At 40.7% G+C, this 23,112-nt stretch overlaps 2 protein-coding genes across 3 annotated transcripts in view; one reads left to right on the top strand and one right to left on the bottom strand.

Annotated features, from left to right (window-relative positions):
• LOC126100518 (26S proteasome non-ATPase regulatory subunit 13) overlaps nt 1-19,192 on the bottom strand; it is a 46,629-nt gene extending 27,437 nt beyond the window's left edge. The window contains exons 1-5 of the mRNA XM_049911128.1: nt 19,028-19,192; nt 18,744-18,857; nt 18,479-18,668; nt 17,927-18,178; nt 14,025-14,213 (exon numbers count right to left, since the gene is read on the bottom strand). Of these exons, the coding sequence (XP_049767085.1) occupies nt 14,025-14,213; nt 17,927-18,178; nt 18,479-18,668; nt 18,744-18,857; nt 19,028-19,143 (861 nt within the window). The 5' untranslated portion in view covers nt 19,144-19,192. The remainder of the gene's footprint in view (nt 1-14,024; nt 14,214-17,926; nt 18,179-18,478; nt 18,669-18,743; nt 18,858-19,027) is intronic.
• A 387-nt stretch (nt 19,193-19,579) lies between these two features.
• LOC126100583 (ankyrin repeat and SAM domain-containing protein 3-like) overlaps nt 19,580-23,112 on the top strand; it is a 144,004-nt gene continuing 140,471 nt past the window's right edge. For both annotated transcript variants that reach the window (XM_049911206.1, XM_049911205.1), the window contains exon 1: nt 19,580-20,005. In XM_049911206.1, coding sequence (XP_049767163.1) covers nt 19,671-20,005 — 335 coding nt within the window. In that variant the 5' untranslated portion in view covers nt 19,580-19,670. The remainder of the gene's footprint in view (nt 20,006-23,112) is intronic.

Here is a 23,112-nt window from a genome sequence, read left to right as displayed (position 1 = left end):
ACGCTGTACATTTGAATGGCACTTCACAGTAGCGGATATATTGCAGCCTATCATAGGAGCTGATTTTTTATCCTTTTATGATCTGATTCCCGACCTCCAATGCAAGCAGCTGATCGATTCCACTACAAACCTGCATACTCCAGGGAAGGTGTGTTGCCTCACTTCGACTACGGCACACACGGTAACAAGAGATACACCGTACACATGATTTCTAAATGAATTTCTCAAAATCATGCAGCAGTCGCCCACTCTCCCAACGGTTAAACACACAATGCTACATTACATTTTGACCATACCAGATGTGCCATCTCACGCTAGGCCTAGACGTTCGATGCCAGAGAAGATGCAAATGGTGAAGCAGGAAATCCAAAGCATGCTGTCAATGAGCGTTTGCAGAGTTTTGATTAGCAGTTGGGCAGTCCTAATCCATGTGGGACACCAAAGAAGAACGGATGGTGTCCATGTGGTCATTGCCGACAGCTCAATGCAAGGACCATCCTGGATTGGTACCTGGTGCCACATATAGAAGACTTCTCTGCCAACATTCATGGTAAGACTATTTTCCACCATTGATCTAGTCCATGTTTCATGGATGAGGTACTAAGGACTTAGACTTCTTTTATGTTCACATAGATGATATTCTGGTGTTGTCTGCGGCTGAAGAAGAAAATTTACGTCATCTGGCTCAGATATTTAGTCTTTTAAGCACACAAGGCTTAGTAATTAATCCTTCAAAGTGTACTTTTGGAGCGTAGGAAGTGCAATTTTTGGGTTACACAGTAGGTGCACATGGTATTCCCAAGATAGCGTGGAAGCCATAAACAAGTATCCTCAACCCTTTACAATCGGAGAGCTACACCGGTTTTTATGGGGTCATAAGTTTTTACAAAAGATTTGTATAAATTACGCATCGATAACGGCGCTCCTAAAGGGCACACCAAAGCCAAACGACAAGTTGCGTTAGACAAGTGATGCAGAAGATGCTTTCCAAGCTGTAAAAACAGTAAATGCAGAAGCTGCACAATTAGCACACCTCGTCGCAAAGGCTCCCCTTGCACTTATGTTTGATGCTTCGTCTACAGCCATTGGCACTGTACTGCAACAACAGGTCGACTATTGTTGGCAGCCCACAGCATTCTACATCTACATCTACATCCATACTCCGCAAGCCACCTGATGGTGTGTGGTGGAGGGTACCTTGAGTACCTCTATCGGTTCTCCCTTCTATTCCAGTCTCGTATTGTTCATGGAAAGAAGGATTGTCGGTATGCCTCTGTGTGGGCTCTAATCTCTCTGATTTTATCCTCATGGTCTCTTCGCGAGATATACGTAGGAGGGAGCAATATACTGCTTGACTCTTCGGTGAAGGTATGTTCTCGAAACTTTGACAAAAGCCCGTACCGAGATACTGAGCGTCTCTCCTGCAGAGTCTTCCACTGGAGTTTATCTATCATCTCCGTAACGCTTTCGTGATTACTAAATTATCCTGTAACGAAGCGCGCTGCTCTCCGTTGGATCTTCTCTATATCTTCTATCAACCCTATCTGGTACGGATCCCACACTGCTGAGCAGTATTCAAGCAGTGGGCGAACAAGCGTACTGTAACCTACTTCCTTTGTTTTCGGATTGCATTTCCTTAGGATTCTTCCAATGAATCTCAGTCTGGCATCTGCTTTACCGACGATCAACATTATATGATCATTCCATTTTAAATCACTCCTAATGCGTACTCCCAGATAATTTATGGTATTAACTGCTTCCAGTTGCTGACCTATTTTGTAGCTAAATGATAAAGGATTTATCTTTCTGTGTATTCTCAGCACATTACACTTGTCTACATTGAGATTCAATTGCCATTCCCTGCACCATGCGTCAATTCGCTGCAGATCCTCCTGCATTTCAGTACAATTTTCCATTGTTACAACCTCTCGATACACCACAGCATCATCTGCAAAAAGCCTCAGTGAACTTCCGATGTCATCCACCAGGTCATTTATGTATATTGTGAATAGCAATGGTCCTATGACACTCCCCTGCGGCACACCTGAAATCACTCTTACTTCGGAAGACTTCTCTCCATTGAGAATGACATGCTGCGTCCCGTTATCTAGGAACTCCTCAATCCAATCACACAATTGGTCTGATAGTCCATATGCTCTTACTTTGTTCATTAAACGACTGTGGGGAACTGTATCGAATGCCTTGCGGAAGTCAAGAAACACGACATCTACCTGGGAACCCGTGTCTATGGCCCTCTGAGTCTCATGGACGAATAGCGCGAGCTGGGTTTCACATGACCGTCTTTTTTGAAACCCATGCTGATTCCTACAGAGTAGATTTCTAGTCTCCAGAAAAGTCATTATACTCGAACACAATACGTGTTCCAAAATTCTACAACTGATCGACGTTAGAGTCTTCAGTCAGAAGTTGTCACCTTCACTGCAGCATTGGGCAACCTATGATTTTACTAGGAGGCTAAAAGTTCCACTATTTATACAGATCACAAGCCGCTGACATACGCCTTTTCTGTAAAACCAGAGGTGGCCACACATTCCAGATTAGAGTAAATGGGATACCCACCACCATTCCACTAGACAGACTCCAGCCACATTTCCTGACAGATTGAACACAGCAAGGACTGCAGGAGGTGACCGAGAAAACACGAATGTAGCAACAGAAAATGTCCCTGTACCCCACAACCATGACAAGAAACTGCGGATGCCAGGTGTCTCGAAGAAGAAAACAACGCTGAAGATTGGTACCTCACATCCGGCTGGAACCACTGGCACAGAGCCATGTTTCAAGAAAGCAGTGGTAACATGTGCATGGCAGCATGTCAAGTTTAATCTGCGATATCATTAACATTAGGAGTCATGAACATCTCATTATGTCCCCGCAAATGCGATTGTATGGTGGCGCACAAAAATTCCATGTGACTAGTATTCGTCACTATAGTTACTCTCTGATGTTAGAGATATAGACGATTCCATGTTAATTGTTCAGCCTTCTACACTTGCAGGCTATACTGTATAGACATGTTTTACGTGCAAATAAATGTTCAATTCTACCAGATACCACAAACATTAAGGAGGAGTACACAAGATGGACCGGAACATCCAAAAATATAGAATCAAAATAAGGGGCAAAGTGGTACTTCCATCTTCTTATCAATGCCACTGATGTAATGGTGAACTCCCATGTACTGTTTCGTCTCAAAAACTAAAATTTCCTTACTGAATTACAGAAGGGTGGTTGCCAGAACATACCTTGCTCTGTCTATACCAATATCTGACTAAAAATAAGGTGGCCAAAAAGTCTTTCACTACTTCTAAAGCACTCATGTTCCTTTTGACATCTGCAAAATCTCAAACACACAGAAATGAGCAGTATGTACAAAAACCGCAAAGAAACAATGCTGTAAGTGCAATGTGGGACTATATAAGATGTTCTGGAGCGGACAATGTATACCATCCTCCTCAAACATTTCTATGCAACAAATACATTTCTCCTAAATGACAAGTTACTCCAGAATATAATGACTGAAAATACTGAATGAAAATAGCAAAAGTTAGCCAACTTGCTGACTTTTCCACACTAAAGTCTGCAATGCAAAAGTTGCAGGTCTTAGATGTTCTGTAACATGTTATTTCCAATACAGGATCTTATAAATAATTGGTGTTAAGAATTTAGAATATTCTGTATCATTTACTGATTTACCCTCACTATTTCTAATGTTGTCGTCAGGCCTTATACAGTACCAAATTACAGGTACTGTGTTTTATCCAAGTTCAGTGAAAGTAAATTTGCAGAGACGCAGTTAATTTTCACGAAAATATTATTTACATTGTCAAATGTTGAAGTTTCTCTGTTAGGCTTTACTGTGATACTTGCATTGCCAGCAAAGATAATGACTTCAACTTCTTGGAAATATGATGGAATATCATCTAGGTATTACAAGTGTGGACCCTGTGGTATACCTGCACTGATTCGATGCTATTTCACTGTACACTCCTCCAAATTTCTTAATGCAATGCTGTGCACCCTTTTAGACAGGACAAAAACCAGTTACAGTGCATGCAATATTACTTGGCTTTCAACTGCGCAGAAGACTCTACGGGAGCAGTGTCAACAGCGGTGGTGGGGGCTCCCTTGCGGACAGCACAGCATGATACAGGAAACTTAACTCTACAGCTGAAACCTTCACACAAGTGTGGAAATTGGAAGCTACAGCTAGTGAATCTATAAACAAGCATATTAAACAGGCCATTAAAGTAAAGCCAATAATTCACAAAGTCAACTGTTTATTATTAAAATACACGGTGGCTACAGATTTATGGTGAAACTGTACCATTGGGAGCGATTTATTTCTGTCCATCTATCTTTCTCTGCTTTCCATATTAAAATTAGCTTTTTTTTACCCAAAGCAAAGCAGAGTTTACACAATTTCACCTCATTAACATGCCTATGTAGCTGCAATCACTATAAAACCTGAAACAATTTACTCTTAAATTGAGGACAAGGTCAACAACTTATGAAATACTTTCTTTTAAAACCAATTAAGTAAGGTTGCAGTGCAGCCGGCGTGTGCACACCTCCATTCCTGCAATGTAGACGTGGCGGGCAGAGAACGAATTGACCATAATTGACGAAGCACATGGTTCTGTAGGCAACAAGCAACTGAGGCGGCCGCCCCTTTGGAACAGAGGGGTGAACTTGTCCAGCACTGAGAATCGGTTTCTGCGCAAGGGCCAAGTTATCTTGCACGGTCTCTGAAATTACAATATTCAAACTTCTCCAAAGGAATACGTGAAACTGCACAACTGGAATGTTATTGACAATATGCAGAAAATAACAGTTGACAATATTTCCACTATTTTGCCATTTAAATTTTGTGTAACTGGTTTGTGAATAGAAAAATAGTTTGCTCTGAGAAGAGTCCCTTTTCAAATCCAAACAGATTTAAGTATTTTTAGAGTACTTTTGAGGAGGAAGTAAGTTGTGGGACTGGTTGGTGATCACTAATGAACAGTCTTACTACTTCTCCTGGAAAGATGCGCGACATCATCATATTTCTGTCTGCCTACAAATACCCTTTGCGACAAATGTGTTGTGTATGTGACTGGATACAATGAATATTGCCAGGAATATGATTTTAATACAATACTTGAGATATTATCAACTCTTTTGGAGTTGATATTTTTGAAGGTGTTAAACATTCTTCCTTTTTTGGCACAGCATGGCGTAATTGTGATTTGGTTGAATATATATGACACTGCTTCTTGCATGCATTCTATTGCTGCATCCCTTTAACTGTTCATGTCAATCTTATGAGTAACTTACAGTTGTTACTAAATATGTTGGCTGCTTGACTGCTATCATTTCTTTCACAGCAAAGTCCTCACATTCTGTAACTGATTTCCAGGTTTCTCTTTTAATTATTGCCTTTAGATTTTAATATTACTCTCTAAATTATTAATTTCAGATGTTTCAATCACTTTCATTTAGACAGCACAGCACTTCTTGTAATGTGCAATAAGTGAACAATTTTCTTTCCCTTACACTTGATATTCTAATCTCTTTCATAATTCGGGGCACTTTTGATGCCTTATTAGTATCACTTCTTATGGTTTTCTTGGGAAAGAAACTGTTATAAAGATCAATGGGAATTCATTCATAACTAATCTTCCTGTGTCACAGTAACACAAGTTTACATTGACAGTGTGTTTTATATAATGGGTGTTTCACAAGGAATAGCACATACTCCATCACCTACTTGTGTCAAATATTCTGTTGGCAAACCCTTTTTCAGATCTTTTACTTGAATACAAATATTTCTAATACAAATGATTAATTCAATTGATCTTTATCTGAATTATGTAGGATGTGCAATGTGCAATCATTCTAACACAACAGCACAATTCACAATTCTGTTATACGAGGTGCATTCAAGTTCTAAGGCCTCCGATTTTTTTTTCTAATTAACTACTCACCCGAAATAGATGAAACTGGTGTTACTTCTCGACGTAATCGCCCTGCAGACGTACACATTTTTCACAATGCTGACGCCATGATTCCATGGCAGCGGCCAAGGCTTCTTTAGGAGTCTGTTTTGACCACTGGAAAACCGCTGAGGCAATAGCAGCACGGCTGGTGAATGTGCGGCCACGGAGAGTGTCTTTCATTGTTGGAAAAAGCCAAGTCACTAGGAGCCAGGTCACGTGAGTAGAGAGCATGAGGAATCACTACAAAGTTGTTATCAGGAAGAAACTGTTGCTTAACGTTAGCTCGATGTGCGGGTGCGTTGTCTTGGTGAAACAGCACACGCGCAGCCCTTCCCGGATGTTTTTGTTGCGGTGCAGGAAGGAATTTGTTCTTCATAACATTTTCGTAGGATGCACCTGTTACCGTAGTGCCCTTTGGGACACAATGGGTAAGGATTATGCCCTCGCTGTCCCAGAACATGGACACCATCATTTTTTCAGCACAGGCGGTTACCCGAATTTTTTTTGGTGGCGGTGAATCTGTGTGCTTCCATTGAGCTCACTGGCGCTTTGTTTCTGGATTGAAAAATGGCATCCACGTCTCATCCATTGTCACAACTGACGAAAAGAAAGTCCCATTCATGCTGTCGTTGCGCGTCAACATTGCTTGGCAACATGCCGCACGGGCAGCCATGTGGTCGTCTGTCAGCATTCATGGCACCCACCTGGATGACACTTTTCGTATTTTCAGGTCGTCATGCAGGATTGTGTGCACAGAACCCACAGAAATGCCAACTCTGGAGGCGATCTGTTCAACAGACATTCGGCGATCCGCCAAAACAATTCTCTCCACTTTCTCGATCATGTCGTCAGACCGGCTTGTGCGAGCCCGAGGTTGTTTCGGTTTGTCACACGATGTTCTGCCTTCATTAAACTGTCGCACCCATGAACGCACTTTCGACACATCCATAACTCCATCACCACATGTCTCCTTCAACTGCCGATGAATTTCAATTGGTTTCACACCACGCAAATTCAGAAAACGAATGATTGCACGCTGTTCAAGTAAGGAAAACGTCGCCATTTTAAATATTTAAAACAGTTCTCATTCTCGCCGCTGGAGGTAAAATTCCATCTGCCGTATGAAGCTGCCATCTCTGGGACGTATTGACAATGAACGCGGCCTCATTTTAAAACAATGCGCATGTTTCTATCTCTTTCCAGTCCAGAGAAAAAAAATCGGAGGCCTTAGAACTTGAATGCACCTCGTACAGTATCCACCAAGGGGGGGAAAGGGGAGAGGGGGGGGGGGAGTGGTTGACTGTTACGTAACTACAAGTGCACACTGAGGCGGTGTGTGAATCCAGATTTGAGAGGACACAATGTCATACTGATAAGTGGTCTCATAATACTAAGTTCTTTACAAGACTATTTTGCTATCACCAAAATACAAGGGTTGACTGAAAAGTAATGCCTCCACCTACATAACTGTTTAACAGTTGGCAGCATTGGTATGTGGCAGGTAATGGCTTGTTCCGTAGCATCTTTTCTACAACTCCAGTTGGCGGGAAGCCTTAGCATTGAACTTCTGTGTTTTTATGCTGTAAAGTGTGGAATCCTGCACAGACGGTCGGTCAATGTGATTTAAGCAACGTGCAGTCACTGAATTCTTGACAGCAAGTGTCACCGCAAAGGAGATTCATCAGAGAATGAAAGCAGTTTACGGTGATTGTGCTGATGTGAGTACTGTGCATCATTGGGCGAGTAAGGCTAAAGACGTTAAGGCGGAAACATCTGACCTTCGTGACAAACAGAGTTGGACGTCCTGTGACAGATTGATTCAGGATGATCATTGTATCACCCAGAGAGAAACTGCAAGCACAATCAGTATTTCAGAAGAACATGTGGGTCACATTACTGCTTTGCTTGACTATCTGAAGATCTGTGCATGATGGGTACCCTGTATGCTGTCTCCTGAAATGAAAGCGCACAGACTTGAAATTTGCCAGGAACTCCTTTCGCATTACAAGAATGAAGGTGACGTCTTTCTCCATTCAATTTTGACAGGTGATGAAACGTGGGTACACCATTATGATCTGGAGACGAAACGTCAGTCTATACAATATCGACAAAAAGACTCCACCCAGAAATAGAAATTCAAGACGCTGCCTTCAGCTGGAAAAATCATGGCCACAGTGTTCTGGAATGCAGATGGTGTTATCCAGGTCGATTTCCTTGATCGTGGAACGATAAATTCAGCGTGTTACATCACAACGCTGCCAACTCTGAAACGACGGCAAACAGGGGTCCGAAAGGAAAGGAGAAATGTTTTCCTGCAGCATGACAATGCCAAACCACTCACTTCATGTGCCACCGCAGCAGAACTTCAGAGACTGAATCTCACCACTCTATGGCATCCTCCTTACAGTACAGATTTAGCACCACCTGACTTCCATCTGTTCCCGATAATGAAAGAGAATCTGCGGGACATCATTATGCTTGTGATGAAGACTTAAGAGAACTGTGAAATTGTGGTTGCAGAAACAGAGTGTCGACTTCTTCCGCGATGGTTTCAGAAAACTTTTTCATCATTGGCAGAAATGTATCCAATTGGCTGGCGATTATGTGGAAAAGTGAATATTGGTAATATGAATGTAATAATAATCACAATTGAAGTATTTATTGAAATACTTTCAGTGTAAGTTATCATCAGAATAATGTAGCTTATTGGAATCATTAGTGTGGAATCATTTCATGTGAAGTATTTGGCAGGGAGGGGGGACATTCCTTTTAACCATATTGCATGCTGTCATGGGCTAAATTCCAAACCACTTTGTAATGTGATGAGGAAAAAGCAAGCGCGCGCGCACACACACACACACACACACACACACACACACACACACACACAGAGCAGCCCTAAAGTAGCTGTAGGGCATAGCTACATATTCTAATGTGTCCAGGAACTACTATAAATTAGGCAGAACCCTTGAATTTGAGTTAATACTTATATCTAAAAACAAAGATTATGTGACTTACCAAACGAAAGCTCTGGCACGTCGATAGACACACAAACATACACACAAAATTCTAGCTTTCGCAACCAACGGTTGCTTCGTTAGGAAAGAGGGAAGGAGAGGGAAAGACGAAAGGATTTGGGTTATTATCTGGGAGTACGCATTAGGAGTGATTTAAAATGGAATGATCATATAATGTTGATCGTCGGTAAAGCAGATGCCAGACTGAGATTCATTGGAAGAATCCTAAGGAAATGCAATCCGAAAACAAAGGAAGTAGGTTACAGTACGCTTGTTCGCCCACTGCTTGAATACTGCTCAGCAGTGTGGGATCCGTACCAGATAGGGTTGATAGAAGATATAGAGAAGATCCAACGGAGAGCAGCGCGCTTCGTTACAGGATAATTTAGTAATCACGAAAGCGTTACGGAGATGATAGATAAACTCCAGTGGAAGACTCTGCAGGAGAGACGCTCAGTAGCTCGGTACGGGCTTTTGTCAAAGTTTCGAGAACATACTTTCACCGAAGAGTCAAGCAGTATATTGCTCCCTCCTACGTATATCTCCCGAAGAGACCATGAGGATAAAATCAGAGAGATTAGAGCCCACACAGAGGCATACCGACAATCCTTCTTTCCACGAACAATACGAGACTGGAATAGAAGGGAGAACCGATAGAGGTACTGAAGGTACCCTCCGCCACACACCGTCAGGTGGCTTGCGGAGTATGGATGTAGATGGATGTAGATGTAAAGATCACATTATAAGGATTATTTCTGCATTTGATTTATTAAAATATTCCCATCCAAACCCAATTAGTGAAGGTGGAGGAATTACTTTTCATTCAACCCTCATGCCACCACATATTCTCTCAATTTGTGAAGTTTTATTTTGTTTCATCCTCCACTTTCAGAAGCTTCACTTACTTGTCAAGCAGTATATATAATACACTGCTGGGCTTTGAAATATTGAAACGACTGATGTTGGTATGCAAAACCGTCAATTTGACGTGAAGTGTACTGCATGCTTGGATATGTAAATTACTAGCATTTCAGCCTAAAGTAGGTAAGAGTAATCCAAGCTATATCATGTGTATGCGAGGAAAGATTATGTTGAAAATTTCTTATTCAATAATCACATCTGAATGACTGTGTGTGTGTGTGTGTGTGTGTGTGTGTGTGTGTGTGTGTGTGTGTGTGTTTTATGCCTCAGAATGTGGAAAAATGTGGACCAGCATGTTGGAATTCGACAGCACCAGGATTGTGGCCTGCAAACACTACAGTTTCACATTCTGCAATACTGCTGTTTGTGTTTGTTTGCTTGGTTGCACAGGATCAGACAGACAACACATACCCTGAGCCACGAAATGTGCTGCTTTCTTCTTCTTCCTTTTTTTTTTTTACATCAATAGTAGTATCCGTATCAACAATGCACTGATGTATGGAGCACATAGAGAGGTTTTTAGAAGCAGCACTTGGCACACCAGAAGGGAGGGTTGAAGGGTGGTGGGGGGAGAGGGGGGAGAGGGGGGAAAGGGGGAAAGGCGGGAGAGGGGGGGGAGAGGGGTGAAAGGGGGGGAGAGGGGTGAAAGGGGGGAGAGGGGTGAAAGGGGGGGAGAGGGGGGAAAGGGGGGGAGAGGGGGGAAAGGGGGGGAGAGGGGGGAAAGGGGGAGAGGGGGGAAAGGGGGGGAGAGGGGGGAAAGGGGGGGAGAAGGAGACGGAGACATGTCCATGGTGGTGCACCCAGTAACACAATTCATGTATCTATCCGTGGGGGCTCTAAGGTGAACGTATGTCAGATTAAATCTGTCAATCATACAGACCCAGTATCACCACCTCTGGTTCGCGTAACCAACATTTGGACAGTACTGTGTGTGTGTGTGTGTGTGTGTGTGTGTGTGTGTGTGAACCATTACATCAATAAGCCGAAAACAGGTTTCGCATCCCGCAACTACCCTCCCGACCTAGTACAGAAGCAAATAGCTAGAACCACTTCCTCATCCCCTCAAACCCAGAACCTCCCACAGAAGAACCCCAAAAGTGCCCCACTTGTGACAGGATACTTTCCGGGACTGGGTCAGACTCTGAATGTGGCTCTCCAGCAGGGATACGACTTCCTCAAATCCTGCCCTGAAATGAGACCCATCCTCCATGAAATCCTCCCCACTCCACCAGGAGTGCCTTTCCGCCGTCCACCTAACCTTCATAACCACTTGGTTCATCCCGATGAAATCCCCAAACCACCTTCCCTACCCTCTGGCTCCTACCCTTGTAACCGCCCCCGGTGTAAGACCTGTCCCATGCACCCTTCCACCACCACCACCACCTACTCCAGTCCTGTAACCCAGAAGGTGTACACGATCAAAGACAGAGCCACGTGTGAAAGCACCCACGTGATTTACCAACTGACCTGCCTACACCGTGAAGCCTTCTATGTGGGAATGACCAGCAACAAACTGTCCATTCCCATGAACAGAGCACATCTTGGCACAGTGTTACACCGTATGGGTTATCTGGATACTTCCCACTGACACCAACCTATCAGAACTCCGGAGATGGAACTTGCCCTTCAATATATCCTCTCTTCCCGTTACCCACCAGGCCTCAACCTCCGTTAATTTCAAGTGGCCGCCACTCGTACCTCACCTGACATCTCTGCCCAACCTCTTTGGATTTACACATGTCTGCCTGTGTCTGTATATGTGCGGATGGATGTGTGTGCGTGCGTGCACTCACTTGCGCGCGCGTGTGGTTTAGAGAATTTGGCACAACAATATTCACTTGGCATTACAACTGATCAACTCTGGCATACATTTCACGAAGCATGGAGTGACGGACCCCTATATGTCATCCAAGTCCAGTTCAATTCTGTTCATTTGTGTTAAGAGTCATTGTTGCACCCTGAGGTATCAGTTCTGTGTACAAACTTTCACATTCTGCACAACCACAAATCATATACAAATTTAATAATGCAATCGTCCTACGATATTCCATAGGTACGTGAAATTCCATTTTTTCTTATCATCTTTCATAGTCCAATGTTACTGGGCAGTATTTTATCTTTTGACCAGTGAACATGAGTACCATATCATTCAGGTTGACCTTTGACATTATTATTTGTTGTATATTGTTTGCCCAACACATCTTCCCTCATGGCTATAATGCATGGAAAGCAATGTCCCCTTGTAAATAAAGAAATTTTCTTCTGTAACAGTGGAAGTTGTTTTTGTAGTACAGCTCTAAGAGAGAACAGACTCAGTTAACTGAATGTAGCAGCACATATTTACAGACAGTGAAGAGAGTGGCTCATCAATGGCTTCCAAATTCATTATTTCACTACCAATAAGAGTTGCAGGAGATTGTGCACATACAGGTACAGATAGCACCATTAATGAAGCATGTAAACAGAACAAACTGGTGATTAACATTAGAATATTGACAACATTTCAGCATGGTTACATTGATCTGCACAGCTGCAAAAATTGAAGGTATTTTTCATTTTTAAATTTAAAACTAGTTGCCAACTACTTCTGAAACACACGCACTGCCCATGTTTTGCGATTTTATCCAGCTTCATACAGATGTCAGTAGAAAAGTTTAACCACACACTGCCACAGTACACGATTTACTAGTTACTATTCACATACACTGAAGAGCCAAAGAAACTGGTACACCTGCCTAATATCCTGCAGGGCCACTGCAAGCATGCAAAAGTACCTCATCACAATGTGGCATGGACTCAACTAATGTCTGTAGTAGTGCTGGAGCGAGTTGTCGCCATGAATCCTGCAGGCTATCCATTAATCTGCAATAGTATGAGGCAGTGGAGATCTCTTGGGAACAGCACGTTGCACGACATTCCATATATGTTCAATAATGTTCTGGGGAGTTTGATGGCCAGTGGAAGTATTTAAACCAAGAAGAATGTTCCTGCAGCCACTCTGTAGCAATTCTGGATGTGTGGGGTGTCACACTGTCCTACTGGAATTGCCCAAGTCATTGGAATACATAATGGACATGAAAGAATGCAGATGAACAACAGGATGCTCACGTACGTGTCACCCGTCAGAGTCCTTTCTAGATGTATCAGTGGTTTCCTACCACTCCACCAGCACACATCCCACACAATTGCAGAGCCTCCAGCAGCTTGAACAGACCCCTGCTGACATGTAGTGTCCACTAATAAATGAGGTTGTCTCCATACCTATACATGTCCATCCACTTGGTATAATTTGATACGGGACTCGTCTGACCAGGCAACATGTTTCCAGTCATCAACATTTTGATGTCAGTATTGATGGGCCCAGGCGGGGTGTGAAGCTTTGTGTCATGCAGCTGTCAGTGGTACATAAGTGGGCCTTTGGTTCTGAAAGCCATATCGAAATCTGCAGCAATTTGCTGAAGTGTTGCATTTTTGTCACACTGAACTATTCTTTTCAGTTGTCGTTAGTCCTGTTCTTGCACGATCTTTTTCCTACCACAGTGATGTCAAAAATTTGATGTTATGCCAGATTTCTGATATTCATGGTACACTTGTGAAATGTGTCATTTGGGAAAATCTCCACTTCATCACTACGTCGGAGATGCTGTGTCCCATCGCGCATGCGCCGACTACACCACCACGTTCAAAATCACTTAAAATCTTGATAAATTGTCATTTTAGCAGCAGTAACCAATCTAACAGCTTATAGGCGCTGCCAATCGCAGTGTCATATTCTGTCTGTTTATATATCTCTGTATTTGAATATGCATGCCTACACCAGTTTCTTTGGCACTTCAATTTATTTATGCCAACAATTAAAATGCCAATATGGTTTTTTATGAATTGTGTAAAAACTCAAGCACAAAACAGTGCAACTACAAGTTCAAATACTTAAACCAGTTTTGTTCTGCAAAATTTTCTCTATTCTGGAGCTGTTTAATACTGTATTGGATTTGTATAGATGATGATTCAGGCAGCCACTGATTGCTATTTATGTATTAACCATATTCTAGGTAAGTCAAATGTTTCCATGTAATGACTTTACCTCCATAAGACAGAGCAATGAGATCTTCTGGCGTAGACGTAACTGTTCAGCTGCCAGGTCAGGGACAGCAGACCATTGGGGCTTCATACGTTCAAACTGTGCAATGTCACCTGCATTGAAAGCAGACAACAATTCTGCTAGCCATGCCTTATCTGTGTCTCTTAAGGTCTCAAGTACAGGATGTGCCAACTGAAAAATTGGAAAAACAACATACTGAAACGCTCGTTATGGATGTAATGAACAATGGAAAATCCAGGATGGAATGTAACAATATTAGAGAAGGAGAGTTGCTGCACACCATATAGCAGAGAAAGCTATAACTGTGCGAATCTTTTTGTTGTGCCTATTGCGACTCAGTATCTCCACTATATAGTGAGTAGCAACTTTCCTTCTCTAATATCGTTATGGAGATATCTGCTTTCAGTCACAAGCATACACTTTTTTAAGGAGGTATATAAAATAAAATTTATGAGCACTATACTGAAAATACTCTCAGAATGGAAATGTAAAAAGAATAAACTTCTCGTAACAATGAAGAAATATGCTATTGACATTAAGACAGTATTTGCAAGGCTCTCCTTATGCTTCATTTATCACCATTTCTTTTAAACATTACACTCCCTCCAGACCTTACTATGTGAAATTAATTTTTCAGACTGCATCCACTGATGACAAATTTCTATTTCTAACTAACATTACCTTTGGTATAGCTTTGACAAACATTCATTTATACCTATAATTAATAATACAATGCACAGTAAATGTTGCCTAGAAATATGAATTTCAGTTTCCCCATCATATATGTTCTGGTTACGTCCCTAATGTCTATGTGAATACAATAAAACTGAGAAATCTGCTACTGCAGTCTCATTACAATTATTCTGAGTTGGGTTGGGTTGTTTTGGGGAAGCAGACCAGACAGCGAGGTCATCGGTCTCATCGGATTAGGGTAGGACGGGGAAGGAAGTCGGCCATGCCCTTTGAAAGGAACCATCCCGGTATTTGCCTGGAGCGATTTAGGGAAATCACGGAAAACCTAAATCAGGATGGTCAGACGTGGGATTGAACCATCGTCCTTCCGAATGCGAGTCCAGTGTCTAACCACTGCGCCACCTCGCTCGGTAATTATTCTGAATTTGATGTGGATTGCTGTCGTGCATTTTTACATGAGAATGGTCAGACTTATGTCAAAACCTGCTGTGATTATTTGGCACTCTTGAATGTCGATTAAAATCTAAACACTATATTCCAGCTGCCAACTCAACAAAACCTAAAAAAATTATAAAACCGGTATTTCCTTCCTTGGCACTTGCAACTAAGACATGAATACCCTTGGATCTCTCTTGTCTGTTACAGCAAGTGTTGGGCACCTGATAAGGGAAGCTGTGGCCACCTTAGAATCAGTGTATGTGGAGCAATTTGAAGTGAAATGGCAACATAAAATTCATGATGAGTAAAGTTGAGGCCGGGTGTCGGTGCTTGAAGTGTTCATTTATTGGTTGTGACTGTTATAGTAGAATGGAAATTAGTTTCAGTGAGTTAAGAATTAAATTTCTGTTGTGTTTATGTTATTGCGGTGTCATTTGATGTTATTGCTTTTCTGTTTGTCATGCAGTAAGTCGTTTAATTCAATTTGTGGCTTCTTTAGTTAGGTATGGATACGACTTCAAGTTTAATAGTGCACCTCTACAGGCGGAAATGAGGGTCGACATGTTGTTCGTCATTAAGTTTCTGCAACTTTTTGGGGCTTGTGACGGTGATGGCGACATGCGGCGTATGCAAGCAGAATATGTGATTTGGGGGTTGGTATGTAGCGCCAGAACTTTTTTTATGGTAAGTAGTCATTTTTTTCAGTCTGTTGTTCATGTGTTATGATGTTCGGTGGGGTTTTTATGTGTGGCTGGGTCGGTGTTATTTACTGCATGTGTTGGTGGTTGATGTTTTGGTATCTGCACTTGTGGCTTATTTATGTATCTGAGAGAAAAGCAGTCAATTTCAATTATTTTGGTATCGTCAGTTGTATTTGAGCTCCATAGGTCATGGGAAGTGACAGATAGCAATTTGTCATCGTAGCTATGTGTGTTTTGGTATCGTGAGCTGTTGTTGACCTACATAGGTCAAGGGGAGTGTCAGACTCAAATTTTTGTTGTTTTAGGTGTTGGTTTTGTGGTATCGACAGTTGTGGTGTGATTATAATTTTTGGAATAGTTTGTTTTTATTTTGTGGTATCAACAATTGCGGTTGAGCTATGTAGGTGAAGGGAAGTGACCAATTTCTGCCGATATTGTAAGTGTAGCGGAACTTGGGATTTTGTAGTGTTTTTATGTCATCATTTTGTGTGGTTTGGGATTGTGGCATGTGTCTGAATGTGTTTATATTTAATTTGTCTCCACCCAAAAACCCCCCAATTTCCAGCACTGGTCCCGTTAGTTTGATTATATTTTTGGAGAGAGGTGTGTGTTGGTTTTATATGTATTTTCGTGTTTGTTGTCGTTTATGTAATGACGTCATAGGCGCCATAGTGGAGACGTTGAGAATGGTCGTTTCTGCCATATTGGTGATGTCATGGGTCACACTTCTGTATTCCCAAAGTGGATAAATATTGATGTCACGACAACTTAATAACACAACAATTGTGGTGTTTGAAAACTGAATAAATGAAAAGCTAGGATAGATAGACCTCCTTAACAACTAATAGAAATTGAAATGAAGTATATCAGCGATGCAGAAAATAGTAAGTAGGAGAATACAACCTCTAAGAGATTCTGGGGCATTCCCGAATTTTTTGAGCAATGATATTCATTTGCACGCAATATTTTTAGACTGAAGCTGTTTACATAACTTTTTATAAAGTTACTGAACGTAAATTAACCCTCCATGTAACAACCAAGAACCACCCCTAAGAATTTCTAAGTTGCAGGAATCATCGTGCTTTGAACATGAAATAACAAGCTAAAATTGGTGTATATAAGAAGAGTGTTGCCACCTAACGAAATGTTATTCCTGGCATTACTGCAGTAGTTTCCGAAGGAGTAAATCTAAAGTCTCACTGTAAGCTCTGTCTGCAATTTGTAAATAAAACATTGTGTCACTTTGTATTTAATTAAAACTCTGTTATTTAGATACTGTTTTACTCATTATTGCCATTGTTTCTTTTTTTCCCACTATTTTCCTTCATCACAATAAATGCAGCACAAACTGCCAAGCCAAGAAGTAAGACACAGCAGACTGCTTGAACAATGAAGTAACAAATGAACATGAGAACATGCATGACTGCATGTATTCTTTCTACTAATTTCTGTGCATGCATTTTTGTTCCTGGGCACCCATGACTGTGCACCAGAAAAGATGTATCATGTGGACACATCTTAGGGGTGATAGTTTTGGCAGAATCAGGATGTGTGTATTTTGTGCATGTCCTAATTACATCTACACAATAGAAATGGTCAACAGATGAATGAATGAATAAATAAACAAATAGATAAATGTGCAGCATCATGCATGCACAATGAAATCCTGAATTAGTGTGATTATCTACAATGAGCATTCATACATGAAATGAAATTCAGTGCTAACAAACAGAGGTAAAATTTTACTTATGGCAGCGGCAAGTAGTAAGCTGATATTGGCAATGAATTGCTAAATGCTGCTAATTATGTAAAGTTCATATTAACACAAGCATTTTGTTATGAGATGTTTGCTAAATGAGGATAATTAATTTACTCAGCACACAAGGACACATACAAGAACCTGTTAACAACAGAGAAGGAACTGCATTAATTATTTACTTCATTAACATCAGCACACTACGCTGCCAACAGCCTAGGGTAAAATTTTAGGCCTATCAAAAGTAATTTTGCAATAACACATTCAGAACTGAACCTCCAATCGTGTATACTCACCAGCTCTCCCAGATTGTACACTCCTTCACCGAGAAGAGCAGCTAATCCAAGAAAAAATGCATGTTGCACCTGTTGTTCCCTAGATAATTTAGACAACTCAATACAGCCCAAGTACCGTAAAGCTGTGCGATAATAATCTGCATGTTTCCCTTGCAATCTGTACAGTTGGCTAGCCAATAGGTAAAAACGTCCGTGTACTGTTGTTATGCCATCTTCTTCATCGAGCATCTTTTCAATTTCATCTATCAATTTCTGCATAAGATAAAGGAAATATAAATAAATTACATGTATTCAAGTTTACTCTAAAGACTACAGACAACATTTAAAGTTAACTTAGCCTATATTTAGCTGCAGACAGGGCCACAGAAAAATGTTTTTTCCTCAAATCATTCACTGTACTGAAAAATAGCATCCTTTAAAATGCCTAGAAAGCTGAACACAATAGACTTGTTCCTAAAGGAACTGACTAGCACACAAGTTCACACCATAAATATCAATCATATTTTTCATTAACTTTTACTTACAACTACCATGGTATAAAATTCTGTTTACCTTGGTGCCATCTTGATCATTTAGTTTGTCAAGTAATATCTGACCTGCTAACACTTTACACAACGCAACAGCTTCATTGTTACTTTTTACTTTGGCCTCGATTTTCTCCAAAAATGAAATCGCTTCTCTTTTATCTTCGAACTGTACCACAACATGGGCAACGATTTCTACCAGTGACAGTGGATTTATCCTGTAAGAGTGCATACATTAATGACAGCAGACTGACTTGAAATATGTTCAAGAGATGTACAATATGTTTACTTACTTATTCTCAAACACCTGTATGAAGTTGTTGTACAGCTGAATTAGGCTGTCCTTCTTTTGCAAGGAGTCATGAGTGACAAAAGATTCCAGCAGAAGAGTTATCTGATGCCATAATCTGAAATTCAGTTAATTTTACATTCCCCTCACTGACATCAAAAAAACATCATGTGACGAGAAATATTTTCATCAATACTAGAGCTCACTGTAACATCGATAAGCATCAAAAATTCTAACCAAGTCACTGAGTAATAATAACATTTAAGACTCGTTTAGGTCGGTTCTAACCTTCTGTTGTATAAATCCTCAAGCTGAGCCCAAACTGACGCGACTTCTTTACTAGATTCTTCTCGTTGTTTGGTTGATAAGTAATTACTAACATCTTTCACAGCTACAGTCGCCATGTTTCTAACAATCACGTTGCATATTTTGAACTGTGTAAGCACTGGCTATCGACATCAACACATATCGACAATTTGAGCCAGAGCAAATAAGTGCTAAAATATTCCTAATACTCATAGTCCATAGAGTCAATAATGTCATTAAGCAAACAATTTCATTCACATGGAATCTTTCATTACCTATTTCATAACGAATTGCCAAATAAAAGTCCAAAACTTCTGAAATTTTAATATTGTTACACTAATTAACGATCGATTCGTAGATTTTAGGATCCATCATTTCCACACATTTGAACGCCCGAGGAGACCTATGGGCCGTTCCATTTCAGTGACTGTCATACATCTGAAGCAGTAGTCTCCCTTCGCTACAGCTTAGTATAGATAATGTTGTATGAATGTCTACGCGTGTTTAGAGTTGTAGTCCTACTTGGCAGTTAAAATAAGAGATTACGCGGTAGAAGAAATTGCCCGACAAGTTAACGCCAGTTTAACTTTATTCACGTCAGTCTGGTCGTATAATCTGTCAGATTATGAATGCAAATGTTAAAAAAATTTCTCATGTAGACTTGATACTATATAATATGAGAACAAAAGTGACTAGCTTGAGTACATCGAAGGAAACAGATACAGTGTCTCATGATCTACCAAGAATTTTATCGTTGGAAGATCAGCCAAGCAAGAAGAGTAAGGAACAGAGGCGTGACATTCATTTAAACATATGCAGGGAATTCTTCAGCGATATGTCAAATACGCTTAAATGCTGTGTTCATAACTACTGGCTCACTTCGGAAGAAGTAGTTTTGATGGACATTCAAACAGCGGCCAGCCTTGGTGACTGTGGTGGGATTGACGCAGCTTTAGCAAGGTATTAGCACCACTAATGATTAACGTGATCAGTAACCATATAGAAACTCGTGGAGTGCGGAGTGTACTTTGTATCAGTTTAATTACATCTCGACAGATTAAAATTGTATACCAGAGGCAAAGGCTCTAGTTTAGTCCCTGGTGGTCGTCACAAAACTGTGATATCAGGAAATTGTGAAGTATACTTTCTGCTGGATGAAAGAGTCGATCAGTGTTATCTTTTACTATATAGCTCCTTTGCCTTGGTGCGAAGATCATCTCAATATGCATGATTTGGGTCAATTCATTGGAATTTTTAGCGTTATTGAAAATGTAAATTTGGTAGGTTACTTGTACAAACTAAAAAGTGACATACTGTACCCATCTGAAACATCTTTATTTGCCTCCTTTTTTTTCTTTTTTTTAAAAAAAATGAAGAGTAAAATAGACGCCTTGAGCATAAAGAAACTAAAACATTTGCAGCTGTAATATCTAATTTACCCCCTGTTTGCGTAATATTTTTTCCGCATTTTCCAAGTGATCGGTGTTCAACAAAAATATTTTGAATTTTGTTTACAGTTAAGTAAAAGTTGGATTTTTATATATTTATTAACAATGCTGACGTCACAAGCTGATAAATATTTTATAGTCAGAAAATGTGAACCTAGCCGCACCGTGATCAAACGGGTCGGCCCTGAAAGTACCTGCAGACACTCTACAGCGAAAAGTACTAAAGCCTTAAGTTTCTAATCTTTTGCACGGGCAGACCCATATTATATAAAAATTAATCCATGAAAAAAGTATTACCCATTCCACTGAATCACAACTCTGAAAACAAAGAATATGAAAAGTTCTGCGATATTCCTGGGAGCTGTAACAAGACAAGTAAAATGGTTATTGAGAGGGGGGAGGATTGTCTGGCTACTCTAACAGTGACAGAGCTTGTCCCATTTTCTTGATATTTGTTACTCGTTGAAATATAACATCCAGTTTCAGATTATTGAGAACTGAATTCATAACAGATATCATGGAAATTATGCGTAATATTTACTGGTGCTTGTTTTCTATTTTTGAAGGGAATTTTCACTCCCTTGATGGCTTAATTTCTCTTTCTTGACACCTTCATCATCTTTCGGTCTGTTTTTGGTTTATTGCCTGCTGTTTATTATTATTAGACATGAATAAATGCTTAGTGCATAAATGACTTTCTGCGATTAAAAGTGACATAATAGCTGACTAGTTCTTAGGTTAACCTTGGGGGAAGTCTAGAAGATGGCGTTCCATGTGCAATAAACATTGCTAATGTTAAGACTGGAAATAAGCCTCTTCCCCGCCACTGCTGAAAGCAGCAAGCAGGATAACGGTCACAACGTGCTCCAATATGACTAGAATATTTTAAGTATACAAAACAGTAACTACCTGTTACTTTAATAAATATTGGTTCGAATCATATGCTCAGTGAACGTGGTTTATTCTTTAGCGATAACGATATCTACTGTCTGCCGCGCATTACGGCTTTTTTTTATTTATTTAATGTGATGGATGTACCCGTTATCTTAGTATCACGTAAAGGAGTGTTTCGTGCCAGTAAAACCCCCGCAGCCGCTCTGGCGTTTCGGCCTTGAAATTATCACGTGACTACACCCACCCGCTTTCCGAGAAATCCTCCTTACAATTGTTTTAAAATTGTTTCAGTAGCTGCTCACGTGTGTGCAATACTTGCCTACTCCTATTTTACTTGCTGTCTCTATTGCTGTTATTTTACATTTTCTGCTGGAATTTTTGTATAGTTAATACTATTAAAGAGATAAATATAAGGTTATAGCAAACATGGTAACTCGCAGTTTGGTAGCGACTGACTGTGTATCCTGGACTATCGAAGGCACAGCTGTCTGTAGTCGAGTTATCGTGATCTAGAATAACTTCTCCCTGATTATACACGATGGTGGCTACTCTAGCAGATGAAGGAAGGAGCTCTTTATATCTTAAAGTGACATTTTCATTGCAATTTTGGGCGGTATTGCTGCCTTTTTTTCTTTCATATCTCAACCTGCAAACGTAATTCTCGCGAATTACATTGCTTTTTAAAAAAGTAAAAAGTTCTCCAACCTGTAAACGGCTGATTGTGCATGTTAAATGGGTAGTACCTATCGGGTTAGGTGGCACTCAGTATATAAGTCGCTTCTAACACGTTGTCTAAGGTTCAGTCCCACATTGATGCCATGATTTTCAAATATTTATTGCCACCTTTACTTTTGACTACTTGTTAACGTGGCAAATGCCCCTTTGACCCTGGTACAAGAGTCTACGCTAAACTGGAATAGGGCAGGTCTATGGTTAGGTTAGTACGGTCTGTTAAGACTATTTGGTGTGGATCTCACATGCTTGAGAAATATTAAAGGACGGAACGCACGAGCGTTTGCTAAGTAAGTCTCCTTTATAGAAGCACTCTTTCAATACACACTACTTTACAATCCTGAAATTTTTCGTTCAATTAGTCTTCCGTATTTTTCAGAAGGTTGCAGTGTCTAATTTCGAACTCTGCATAGTAATCCCTTGTTACTCGCAATGTTACAGGGATTCCATATCTAATTTGCACCTGGAAATTGGGCACGATTTTGTCACAGGCGTTGTCTTCGTGTACCGAAAAAACCTGAAGTTTCTGATCAAATGCACCACGGAAACAAGAAAAACAATGCTCTCGTGATGACGAGTTTCGTAGATTAATTCAGTATGTCACTTGGTTGAAAACATGCGAAACACTTTACACACTATGCTACGAAATTAGTTTTGAATGCTGTAGACACAAAGGCTCACAGTACTATATAGGTCCAGTGAGCAGACTGCATCTTACTTGACATCATGGGCATTAGCCAATCGGCAACGCCAGCGCAACCCTATGCCGACCTGTCCCAAATAGCAGGTCCTCAAGAAGAGCTGCGAAACGCGCACTTTAATATAGCCGGATGGAGTGGGCTACGACGGATCGAAGAGAGCGAGCAAGAGTTACGTGACTAATGGAGTTGTCCGGATGAGAATGAATTGGCGGCAGAAGAATGAGATATCATATGTGCTTTTGGGAGTAGAGAGATCCATGGCACAAATACAAAAAAAGTTAGCTGCCGACGC

Source organism: Schistocerca cancellata, chromosome 9 (assembly GCF_023864275.1).
Source record: "Schistocerca cancellata isolate TAMUIC-IGC-003103 chromosome 9, iqSchCanc2.1, whole genome shotgun sequence".
In the NCBI taxonomy this organism is placed as follows: Eukaryota; Metazoa; Arthropoda; class Insecta; order Orthoptera; family Acrididae; genus Schistocerca; species Schistocerca cancellata.
The sequence above is the reverse complement of the archived record's forward strand: the minus strand, read 5'-3'. Positions and strand labels throughout refer to the sequence as shown.